General features: G+C 40.8%; 1 protein-coding gene across 1 annotated transcript in view; it reads left to right on the top strand.

Moving 5' to 3' along the window:
• Positions 1–12,618, top strand: part of EPRS1 (glutamyl-prolyl-tRNA synthetase 1) — a 50,599-nt gene that overhangs the window by 21,636 nt on the left and 16,345 nt on the right. Inside the window, exons 11-20 of the mRNA XM_072410294.1 lie at positions 65–149; positions 1,468–1,527; positions 1,764–1,784; positions 6,620–6,730; positions 8,311–8,447; positions 9,055–9,266; positions 9,643–9,836; positions 10,406–10,627; positions 10,867–11,109; positions 11,399–11,626. Of these exons, the coding sequence (XP_072266395.1) occupies positions 65–149; positions 1,468–1,527; positions 1,764–1,784; positions 6,620–6,730; positions 8,311–8,447; positions 9,055–9,266; positions 9,643–9,836; positions 10,406–10,627; positions 10,867–11,109; positions 11,399–11,626 (1,513 nt within the window). The remainder of the gene's footprint in view (positions 1–64; positions 150–1,467; positions 1,528–1,763; positions 1,785–6,619; positions 6,731–8,310; positions 8,448–9,054; positions 9,267–9,642; positions 9,837–10,405; positions 10,628–10,866; positions 11,110–11,398; positions 11,627–12,618) is intronic.

Below are 12,618 nucleotides of genomic sequence, written 5' to 3'. Positions count from 1 at the left end.
AAGCTAGAATTGCTACAATGGTATTAAATATCTTTTTGCTTTAACATACCAATTTCTCTTTTAGGGATGACCCCAGGTTTCCAACAGTGCGTGGTGTCCTGCGAAGGGGCATGACAGTGGAAGGGCTGAAGCAGTTTATTGCTGCTCAGGTAAGTGCATATTATGTCCAGTTTTAAATGGAGTAATAACAAATGACTTTTACCGAAAAAAAAAATGTGTTTCAAATGGTATGGTGAGCCAACCTTAAAGCAGAACTAAAGTTCCACAATCAGGCAGGTTATTATTGCAGGAAGGCACAGGTGATGTCCCTTCTGCAGTAATTCCTCTTACCTTATCGCTCTTGGTACTTGTCACAATCTGGCAATCCTGGCTTCCCTCTTTGCGTGGCTGAAATATACCATTGAATATCGGCAAAATCAAAAATTACCTAAATGATGCAGTCTGTCCATAACAATAACAGAGCTGTTTTTGCTGCCCCAGCTTAGCATAGTTTATTACCTGTTGATCCTGCCTTTATAGGTTTATCCATTTTCTATAGCAGGATAAGCTGTCGTACAAAAGTGACAAGTATGGGATTGGAAATTATAGAACATTGCTGGGGCTTATACAATAATATGATAGGATACCAAAACAATTGCTGATATACCTGTTTAACATATTGGCTGTGGTTGGGCTTCTCTTTGTCTCTTAAATGCCGGCTTTTCTGAAATTGTCCCAGCTGGATTGTCTTTATCCTGAATGTGCTCCTGGCAGCCCCATTTTTTTCGGCCTGCGTTGTTTAGCTTTCCCTATAGCAATGAATTGGACCATGGCACACACCAGTTGGGGGCCATTTTTTGGAGCAAGGCTGTGAGGCCCCAGCAGGATCACGAGTGGGGATTGCAGACTTGAAGGAAAAGCTAAAGAACCAGGGGATTACCTTTATTCACTTATTAACTTGCTCCAAAAATGTATTTGTCCTTACGAAAAGTATTTTTTAACTAAATATCCAGGACTACGTTCACGTGGTGACAATGCAACTGTTCCTTTCAGATTTTGCAGAACAATTTCAAGAGAAAGGTTTTTGTTGGCTAGAGATGGACCAACAAAAACCCTTCATTCTCTCTCAAAAAACCCATCTATATAGAAAAAAAAATGGGCTTTTAACATGTTTCATAATCCAATGTTTGGGGTTGTTTTGGATAGAAGACTGATAATCCCTCTTTTTTTTTTCTTATTACATTTGGAGGTAATAAAAGTGTGGCATGGGAGGTCTTACAAAAACTAGAGTGTCAATGCTACTTAAAAACTGAATAATGTTGTTTTAACCACAGGATAATTATTCTGCTTGTTTTGCTTTTGAGCCCAATCTGTAGCTTGATAATTTGAAAATACTTTTTAATGTGTAAACACTCTAATGGAAGAAGCACTGGGTGGGTGGCCCTTAGGAACATTTAAACAGCCTCATTTTATTCTCTTGTCTTCTAGGGATCTTCTAGGTCTGTTGTGAACATGGAATGGGACAAGATCTGGGCTTTCAATAAGAAGGTAGGAATTGACGCCCCTCCTATGTATTTTAGGGTAGAATGTGTGGTGTTCCCCCACTTAACACATGATATCTGCACCAGTAGTCTGCAGTTCATTGTAGTATGTCCCGCAGTCTTGTTGACCCCTTGGCCCTTGTGTTCATGTTAACTTGCCCCAACCAAACCTTTGACTTGTGGGAAGGGACCTTGGCGTGAAATTGAACTGAAAATTGTGCATTTCATTTCTCTGCTTTCAAGCTGCGAGCTATCTGTAAGAAGGTATTACTACTCATTGCTCTTATTAGTTTTTTTTCTTTCCTGTTGCATTTTGTTTGGCCTTTGGCATATAGCTTACAGTTCTGTAAGCGACCGTTGCTTACTCTATTATTTTGCAATGCGAATAACACTCCGCACACTGTCAATGACACTGCATCACTGCTCAACTGACTCGCAGCTATAGCTTTAGACAACATTGTGTGATTGGCGAGGTGCATTCACTGCTGTAGAGAGGATCTGGTTATACATGGATTGCACTTATTGGTGGCCTTTGAATTCCAATTTTTTATTTGTAGCTACACCTCCGTCCCTTCTAATTTAAGCCAGAGCCAATGGCTTGCCTTCCGTATCGGTATGGCTGGGTTGCCATGCTAGTTTAGCGTTTGTGTCCCCTTTAAAGATAATTACATTTTTTAGAACAGATTAAGACCCGTTTACCAAGCAAAAATTATGTAAAATGGTAAATTTTAGAATAAATTTGTCATTTGAGGTAATTATCATAGGTATATGAAAGACTTTCAAAGTGACAATCCCACTATTTGCGGTTCTATACTTTGGTATTCCCTTTCCCTATATAGATTTGTAAATTCTCTTTCTAGTGGTCATCTGTATGTTGGAGAATGTTTTGCTTAAAGTAAACCTGTGCTTTGCTCATTCATACAGGGTAAAGCAATGTTTTTTTTAATTGTCCCCTTCACCTGCAGCCATTTTCCTTACTTAGGTTCGTGTGCTGGGTGCAGGAGAAGCTTCTTTGTGTTAAAATAAAAAGTTGCTTAAGCTGTAGCTTACATGGGGCTTTGGACTCCCATGAAGAAGCACCGGGGTACTTTGTGATTGGCCTAGAAGTGTGCCATGGTGTGAAGCACTTGTTCTTTCATACCTTGTCTTCTCCCCACTTTTAGTAGCTTAGGTGGGGGAACAAAGAAAGATTGTTGCTTTGCTTTAAAGTGTACCTGTTGGACAGATTTACCATCTACTTTCCTGCCCCTCTCATTACAAATTGTTATAGGCATTGGCCTACAAGGACACGGGGGGAGCTAAAAGGACCGGGTCACAGTATGATCAGGGGAGGTTGCCTTTTTCTTTTTGACCATGACCTAGGATAACAAATCTCTTTCCTCAGATCTTCCTCTGTTACTGATTTTCACCCATTTGGTACTTGTGCTGTCTGACATAATGCTGACCAAAGAAACAGTTCCAATAAAGCTGTATATTTACATGACTATGAAGAATCCTGTACACCAAACCTTTATAAATAAGACATTAAAGAAATGTATTAAAATAAACCAAATCATCAAATTGAGAACATATAAATGCAGTGAATGCATCCTGCTCAAAGTGAAAACTGTGACTGTGACCTCTCCCACAATATTCTGTAATAATTTGGTTGGTCTTGTAGCATGTTCAGCATTCCCAAATCAGCATATGCCACTAACTTAAAAGTGAAACTTTTTTTTTTTAAGAACAAAGCTAAGAATGATTAGCAAACTAAATTGCAGATCCTGACTTGCTTCTATTTTATTTTACAGTACCTAGATAGGAAGGCTTTAACAAGTTCTTTGGAATTATAAGCGATGAGCAAAGCGTTCTCGCCTTTACTATAATGATGATATGAGTGTTGTCTAGAAGCATTGCATACCTCCCTATGTGCACCTATGACTGCAAAGCTACAAATAATCTGCCATTTATTTATGAAGTATGTTGTCGGATTTAACACCAGTGACCCCTTTCAATCAGAGAGCGCCTACATGACCAGTAACTATGCTGTTGTTGGAAAGAGGATATTGAACGAGCAGTACTTTGCTTTAGGAAGTGAGGCCTTGTCCAGAATGTAACAAACTGAAATCCAATTCTGGGAAGGACATAGTCATTTTGGCTAACAAAGGTAACGCCATGCACGTTATGATAAATGCTCTTTGGAAAGGGCTTTTGCTTTATTATTCACCTTCTTTCAGGAGCTGCCCCTTGCAACAGTTTCTGTTGAAGCTGTCAGTCTTTGGGCTTGGATGACGGCCAACATTCTTCAACCCAGTTCCTTTGAGCCTTGGCTGTCATGGACCTGTCCTATGGTGGATGCTAAATGGTAGCCACAGGTCAGTACATGAATGCCATTCAGCGCAAGAATAAGGACCATTCCACACCAAAGTAGAACTATGCCCTTGGCAGTAGAGATCCCATTATTTGAGCTCTGTGCACACCACTTATAGACAGACATGTGCAGAAGCAGTAGAGGAGTGGTAAATGCCATCAATAAGTACCACTGCATTGATTTCAAGAAAGAGAGAAGTCTTCTTTTGGCATTATGGATGCCTGTCTGCTGACTGAAGTGGAAAGTTAATCTATCAAAGTATTCAATTACAAATTTTTTCCTGTAGCAATTATGTGTAGAGTGTCCATTTCTTAATGAAGCTGAATTTTCTCTTTAAACCCTGATTTCATGAAATAATAATAGAATAAGCAAAGCCCCGGTGTCCAAGAACCTGTAATTGTGTTGTGTTCTGGGACTGGCTGGCAGGCATAGGACAATGGCAGGAGGGCCTTATTACCTAAATACAGCTCATAATTCTGTTATGGAAAATAATACAGAATCTCCACATCAGTTGCAGTTTGCAAATGTTTTAAGAGACAACATAATAAAAACAACAAACTATCCCTTGCCAGCTCTTTCCATGGTGCAGGTGATATAATGCTTTTCCTTAAAGTATATCTAAAGCCAAGTGTTCTAAATTTACTTATAAAGTAGGGGTTGGTTAGCACTTTTATCAGAGAGTAGGAGGGTGGGTGGTGGTTTAGAGTCAAAGTAAATTCTGTATCCTTGGGGACCGTATGCCAACCCTTTAGTAATCAATGGAATATAAAAATAGGCTGTTGTTGGGTTATTAATAAAAAGTTGGGTCACAATACAGTGGCATCCACCTGCCTACAGCCCCTTCCCACCCAGGTAAAAAAAAATCTGGGAAATACTTTTTCAGTTTGTGTTCTTTCTACAGAAATTTGTCCTGCTGACCATTGCCCTTTCTCAAAGCGTTTGGCTGTAGACACACTTTAAAGAGACCCTGTCACTTTGTCCTGGACAATGGCTCCTGATTACTCACTTTTCCAGTACAATACTCAACAATCCAGGTTACCGTGCTGCTTCCTTTCACCATCGGAGCTCTTACAGTTGCTTGCGGGTTCGGGTGAGCATGTGACCTTTCCCAAATGACCACTTTCTGGCCTGAGTGACCAATCCCTAAAAGACACCATGCACCCAGGTAGGCTCTGACACCAATCAACTCTGGAGCTTACCTAGGTTGTGAGAAGATAACAAGGGAATGTTGATCAGTGAGAGAGCACTGGTGAGGAGGCACTTTGACAACAGCATCATGTAGGGTAAAGGAGTTCCTGAGCAGATTTAGGTTGCTTCCTTCAGTCCCTGAACACACCTGCAAGAAAACTGGATGTATATACTTCTGGTCTTCCAACAAAAAGCATTAGAGATTACCAAACGCAAGGTCGGAGCATACAAACCTTTAGGCTTTTGAGTTTACCCAGCTTTAAAACGCTAAACAATAATTTAGTTTTGTTGCTTGTGCATTCACTTTAAGTTTGTGGCAAATGGCTGATCAGGGTTGTCAAAAGCATTTTATATATAACATATCGGCTTCCTTTCTTCGGCACCAGCATCAGTCCAGCCAGCCCCTGGACTTGCCTTGGGCTTGCGAGTTTGCTTGTTTTAACATTTTTGTTCATTTTCATCTATGTAGCATGCAACATTCTCCCTGTGTTTGTGCCTCCCCACCTTTCAGTGCAATGTCTTCTTAAAAAATGACATTACCTGGTCTTAAATCTAGATATGTATGTGTTATTCCAAAGGAATGTGACGCTATCACGAGATTACGTCCTTGTAGATGTGTATACTCTCTTTTCATATTGTTTGCTACAATAGACCACTTTATTTGTTTCAGCAAACCATTCAGAGTTTTATCTGCCAGCTGTGTGCCAAAACGTGCAATTTGTTACCCTGCAGCACAGGTTACTTGATCCCCCATTGGATTGTCTAACATGCTATATCCCAACCTTTTCGAAATGGGGGAACCCTTAAAATAACTTTCAGATCCTCAGACAACCCCTGCTATAATTACTATATCCACAGCTCACAGTATATTAGCATGATGATCAGTAGGAAGAATGTCACCCTTACAGATAGCCAAAAAGATCATTGGTGTCACTTAAACTGACGTGAGAGGTGCAAATTGCTCAAGGAATCTCTTGCAAACTCCAGTGGAAGCCTAGTTGAGAAACACTGGTCTATCATTCACCCCTTTTTCCTACATGTACTTGACCATTCACACAACTTTTACTTGCAGTACCTTATGTTGATACATTGGCCCTAATTTATTAAAGCTCTGCAAGGCTGTGGAGGTTACACTTTCATCAGTAAAGCTGGGTGATCCAGCAAACCAGGACTGGATTTCTTCAAAGGCATTTGCTATTTGCTAGCAAATGTTTTAAATCCTGGATCATCTCTATTCCAGGTTTGCTGGATCACCCAGCTTTACTGATGAAAGTGTATCCTCTCCAGCCTTGGAGAGCTATAATAAATCAGGCCCAATGATACGATTGTTAAAGCCATGTGTATAGTTTGCAGAATGACTTCACACACAGTGTTTGAAATCAAGCCAATGTAGCTTAAATCACAATAGTCATAATATCTATTTTTAGGTATTTATTTCTATTTATAAATTCTAGCATTTGTTTCATTTTCTGTAGAAGACCAGTTAATGTCTGAATGTATTTCTAATGATGGTTTTGTCCACAGGTTGCATGTGTTTAATGGGTGTATTTGTCTCTGCTAGGTGATAGATCCTATAGCTCCACGGTACACTGCACTGCAGAAGAGCCAGGTAGTCCCGGTGAACATTCCCGAAGCAAAGGAAGGTGTGACAGAAGTAGCCAAGCATCCAAAGGTTACTATACTTCATTACTTATATTTTCATAATTTGACTTTGCACAGAATTTTATCAAGTTGTTACTTAAGCCGCGTGCACACGTGCAATTCTTGTCGTTGGAAAGGATCTTTCCAGAGAGGGGAGGGGGAGAACGACGGAGCGGCACCCTGCTGCGCGCTCTCCCCCTTCCCTTGCATTAGGATCGCTCATCGTTCATCGTCCGTGGATCCGCCAGGGCTGTACACATGCCAGATTCTTGCCCGATATAGGCCCTGAGCTGATTATCGGGCGAGAAAAATTTGACGTGTGTACGTAGCTTTAATGGTGAATCCCCTTATTTTGCTTTTCGTGGTTCCTGTTTTCCCCTCATCAAGATGCTAATGAAAATTTTAATTAAAACTTTTCAATTTTCATTTATAAGTTCTGCTTGCAAATGCTGGATTGGGATCAGGCAGGGCTTTATTGCAGAAAGGGACAGGAGATGTCCATTCTACAAAAACATTCCTATTTGTCTGGTCATCAGCCTCATCTGTCACAATATCACTGAGCTGCGCATGCACAGCCGGGACAGAATGAACTCCTGCGCGCCTGCACGGAGATTGCATCAGCCAATCAAGATAGCTGAGGAGAAGGAGGAAGATGGCGGCGTCTGCGACACAACAGGGATATATGACTGCAATTAAAAAATCGCGGTCAGGCAAGTAAGATTGTTTTATTGCAGAAGGGACATCACTTGGCCCTTCTGCAATAAAGGACCTGTCTGGTCACAATCTTTAGTTTTTGAGATGAAAGAAATGAGCTGGCTCTTAGGATCAAACATTAAAATGCTCTGATGTGTGGCCTAAGACTGAGGGAGTCTTAGCATGATTCATTTTAATTCAGACCTTTCTTGGCAAAACACACATGTGAGGCTGAGACTCCTCAAGTGAAAGAACTGAAATGCAATGGAAGGAAGGGACAGGTCCAGGGATATTATGCTGGGGAAAAGTTCAATTATTCTGGACATCCTTCAACCAGAAAAAAAAGAGTTGCAGATGAGATGCAGCAGCTTCTTTGCTCATTGGGCCTGATTTATTAAAACTGGAGAGGATACACTCTCATCAGTGAAGCTGGGTGATCCAGTAAACCTGCAATAGATATGGTCCAGGATTGAAAACATTTGCTAGCAAATGATTTTAAGAAAACCATTTTAGGTTTGCTGGATCACCAGCTTCACTGATGAAAGTTTATTTTCTTCAGCTTTGGAGAACTTTATTAAATCAGCCCCATTGTGAGATTTCAATGTGCAGTGAAAGGAGCAATTTCAATACGGGAGAGGAGCCTATAGAAATCTGTGCAAGGCTGGAGGTCAACTTTACGTGTTCCCAATTCAGCTTTTATAAAACATAGTTTTGTCCAGTACAGGCTCAATGTTGGGAATTTCTTTCAAATTAAAATTTGCCAAGCATTATTTTATCAAAGCTGATGTTTTTCTTTTTTTAAGATTGAACACATTCAAATATTTTCATTAAACAACATACACATTTTATCATAATAAAACTTATATGAGATTGCAGTGACTGCTTTACAAGTACTTTAAGGGTTTCTTTGTTGTTCAGAACACGGAAGTCGGTTTAAAGCCAGTGTGGTACGGCCCCAGAGTCCTCATTGAGGGAGCGGATGCAGAAACTTTATCTGAGGGTGAAACAGTCACATTTATTAATTGGGGGAACCTCATCATCACCAAAATACACAGGTAAGAAAATAGTTATTACCCTGTATATCATTAGAAGCTAAAGTTAGAAATTTCAAATTAGCATTGGAGTAAATAAAGATGTCCTGATAGGTGTCCAGCATCTGATCAGCTGCGTTTATTTGTTTATTTTTTTTGGTCAATTTGTGGGCTCTAGCATTCTGATTAAGGCAATTAAGTGCTCAACCCAGAATTTTTTTTTAACCGGGTAGGAAGAAATTGTAGGCGGGTGGCAGACCCTGTATTGTGACCCAGCTCATCAGTAACCATCCAAAAACAGCCGGGTGTTTGCCGAAAAGTGCCAAGTGGTGCGCCCGGCTAAAGAGGGCTGGGGGAGAACACTGAATTAGAGCTCTCTACAAACACATGAAATGTCTCAGTTTGTTAGTCATTTTTAGAACAGAAACTGTTTCTCTAGCGTTTCTGATATAGGAAGAAAGTGTTGCCCCTGGCAAGAATGATTGTTGCTGAGTGTTAAGACAGGTGAATGCTATAGAAGACAATCAAACAACGTAAATGTTTTGGAGACGTTCTTTCTTTCCTAATGTAGCCTTACATTCTGAGAACATTTAAAGGATGAAGTCTAGTTTAATCTATGTCTTACCTGCAGGGACTCCAGTGGTAAAATACAGTCTCTGGATGCCAAGCTGAACCTGGAGAACAAGGACTACAAGAAAACCACCAAGATCACCTGGCTGGCAGACACACATAAAGCACCTTTTATCCCTACAACTTGTGTTAACTATGACCACCTGATCACCAAGCCAGTCCTGGGCAAAGATGAAGACTTCAAACAGTATATTAATAGAAGCAGCAAGGTGAGTGTGGTACTTGCTGTGACTCCTTACCTGCACTAGTGACAAGCTTAACTTTCTGCTGTTCTCTGACAAAAATGTGTGTAATGCTGAATACAGAATATAAAAGAACTCTGGAAGAACACAGAATAGTTGTGCAGTTTATTGTTAGAGTAAAGGACAAAAAAAAACCAGGCACACATAGTTTGTATTTCTTTCCTGATGACACAGCAGCGGTTTGTGTAAGATTACTCTCCATCCTGGGATGTGAATGATTGTTTTTTAAAGCAGTGAATCTGACATCCACTGGAGCTTTCCCTGTTGGAATCAAATACTGCCATTGAAATACAGAGACATGCAAGATTCACCACCAGGGAATGTTTCAGAAATAGCTAGATTCACAGCTTTATACATCAACCCCCTAATGGTAAATGCCGACTATAAACCGGGAAATGTCCCTGCCCCTGCCCCTGCCCCTGCTCCTGCTAATACCCCCAGCCCAGCAGCCGCTAACAGCAGTGATGCCAAAACACTGTATGATAAGGTAACTGCACAAGGAGACCTAGTCCGGAAACTGAAGACTGAAAAAGCACCTAAGGTAAAATAACCATATTCTCTGTACATGTAAAAATGTAGGGGGTTCCCTTATCTATGACTACTTATAAGTTATTTATGTGGGACCCTTTAGTGCTTGTGTAGAAGTCTTTCTTCATAAGAGGCCAGGTATGTCTTGACTGAAGATCCAATTTTTTTAAACAAGTGTTTTTGTTACATATCTGTATTTTCCCCTCTTTTTAAGCTGGATGGGAGGATGTAGGTGAATTTTGTTGTTCATTTGGGATTTTTTACCACAGTTCTTCTGACCCAAATCCACCCTTCAACAATTTTACAATGTGCTCAGGTGCTGTGCGGTTAATAAAACAAACAACCCAGTTTTTCCTGATCCCTGCTGTGAAGTACCGGTGCTATACAACCCACATTTGAGGAATTGTTAATGTAACTGCTTCCTAACAAACTTATAATTGTCTTCCTCTATTTGCTGGTGATGGGTACACCTTGGTCTTTGCTTGCTTTGTTGCATTTTAAAAATGTCAGTTTGTTTTTTCCTGCTTCTACCCCTTGGCTTTTCTTTCAGTGCACACCTTTTCTCTTCTGTTTTTATACTAGCCTCAGGTAGATGGAGCTGTGAAAACCCTCTTAGAGCTGAAATCAGAGTATAAGAAAGTCACAGGGCAGGAGTACAAAGCTGGCAGCCCCCCTGTTGCTACAAGCAGCAGTCCTGCACCCCCTGTTTCTACTTCTCAATCTGCTGATTTCACGGCATTGTACAACAAGGTAGCTGAACATGGAGAGCTGGTCCGACAGCTCAAAAGCAAGAAGGCAGCAAAGGTAGAGTACATGGAGCATGCAAGTTTGGCAGTGTGCTCGGTATAGTCAGCTGCATGAATAGACTCATATAGACATACTAGCTGAGTTTTGTTTACAGGGTATAGAAATCTTGTTTCTACGGCCATGTTTCTGAATTGTTGTGGTGCTCGATTCTTGCTCATTTCATTGCATGCACTTTGCCTTTAGAAAGCTTTCTCTATTCTTTGCACTTTTTTCCACTCCTCTCTTCTTTGATTTAGGGTGAGATTGATGCTGCAGTGAAAGCCCTCCTAACCCTAAAAGCAGAATACAAACAGCAAACTGGGCAAGAATATAAACCAGGGTGCTCTCCAGCTCCTTCTCAGCCTCCCTGCAAAACATCTTCTTCTGCACAGGGCTGTGGGCAGTCAAATGCCACTTCCACAAACCAGTCTAGCCTTTATAGCAGAGTTGCAGAGCAAGGAGAGACTGTCCGAAAGCTGAAATCTGAAAAGGCTCCAAAGGTAAAGAGCACAGAAGACTAGTCCTTGCTGTAATATAACCAGTTTCTATGATGACTCTTGCTGACTGCAGAACTAGTTTGGCCTAACAGTGCTAACGGTTGGTGCTAAAAACAAAGCACTAAAAAGGAAATATTGGCTCTTGCTTGATATACATGAACATATGATGCCAAAGACATAGAGACATCTCTTTTCATGCTTTTAAAATCTGTTCAAAATGTGGCTTGTTCTTGTATTATAGTGTTCAGTGCAGGTTTGTATTGCATCTAATATATGCTTTTCTTTTTGAAAGGACAAGGTGGATGAAGCAGTGAAAGCTCTACTTGCACTGAAAGCAGAATATAAAGAAAAGACTGGTCAGGAGTACAAACCAGGGCAGCAACCTGAAAACCCAACAGTAGAGAAAACTGTCACCGTGCAAGAAAATTCTTCCGGCTCTTCAGAAGCTGATGAACTCTATAACAAGGTTTCCAAGCAAGGAGATGAAGTCCGAAAACTGAAGAGTGAAAAAGCTCCAAAGGTGAGTTTTTCTTGCCTTTCACGTCAAAAAGGAATTTGTTTTTCCCTCTTTTTTTATTTTGGCTGTGGCTTATCCAAAGGAAACTCCCCTCCATTGTCCAAATGTTGTTCAAGCTGTGAGAGTTTCTCTGCTTTTGATCAGGCAATCAGAGCCACTTTTTATCATCCTAGAAAAACCCTGCAAAGTTAATTTGGCTTCTAGGTCTGCCATTTCAAGGTGGCGTAGGCACTCCATTATCAAAGCTTGTAGTCTTAACGTGAAACTAAACCCTGGGGTCACTCACCTCTGCCAGTTCCACTGAGTGAGCTGCTATGTTCTCCCTTCTTTCCTGGCTGGAACCAGATGAAGTAACTTCTGCGCAAGTGCGAGGGAGTTTGTCCTGGCATCCGCAAGGCAAGTCGGGATTGCCAGATATCCCTAACAACAAACGCTGAGCTTTAACAGGTGCAGCTTGGTGAATTTTTTTAAAAATGGGCAGCGATCAAGCAGGTAAGAATAGGTATTGAAGAAAGGACTTGGTGCGACAAAGACCTGCCTGATGCCAATTTTTAAAGTAGAACTTCACTTAAAAAGTGTTTTTAGTAAGGGTGAGGATTGGTCTCTGGCCTTTTTTGTAATGGCATACTTTTCCAGACCTGAGTTTTTTTCTGAGCTTTCCACCATAAAGCTTTTTTTCATAAATCTGCTTGGCTGTCACCTGGTCTTTTCTGATGCCAGCTTTGGGTGTAAGGTTTTTAGGAGGCTCTTTAGGCTGCAGACATTCCCCAGTTCTTTTTGTTGTTCCTTGTTTGCTGTTGCTTACTTCCTTACTTACTTGCTAATTTGGATTTCTTTTAGACATCCTGAAGGTAAGATGTCATGTGTTCCTTAGTGAACGCTAAGCTGAGGGTTACAAGAAGAAGTACAAAAATACTTTCTTCTTCATTTGCCCTACTCTCAAACCTTTTTGGTCCACGGTCAGGGACATCACTCGAAAGACCGATTCCCCAATC

The sequence above is a fragment of the Pyxicephalus adspersus genome, chromosome 4, assembly GCF_032062135.1.
Source record: "Pyxicephalus adspersus chromosome 4, UCB_Pads_2.0, whole genome shotgun sequence".
In the NCBI taxonomy this organism is placed as follows: domain Eukaryota; kingdom Metazoa; phylum Chordata; class Amphibia; order Anura; family Pyxicephalidae; genus Pyxicephalus; species Pyxicephalus adspersus.
The sequence above is the reverse complement of the archived record's forward strand: the minus strand, read 5'-3'. Positions and strand labels throughout refer to the sequence as shown.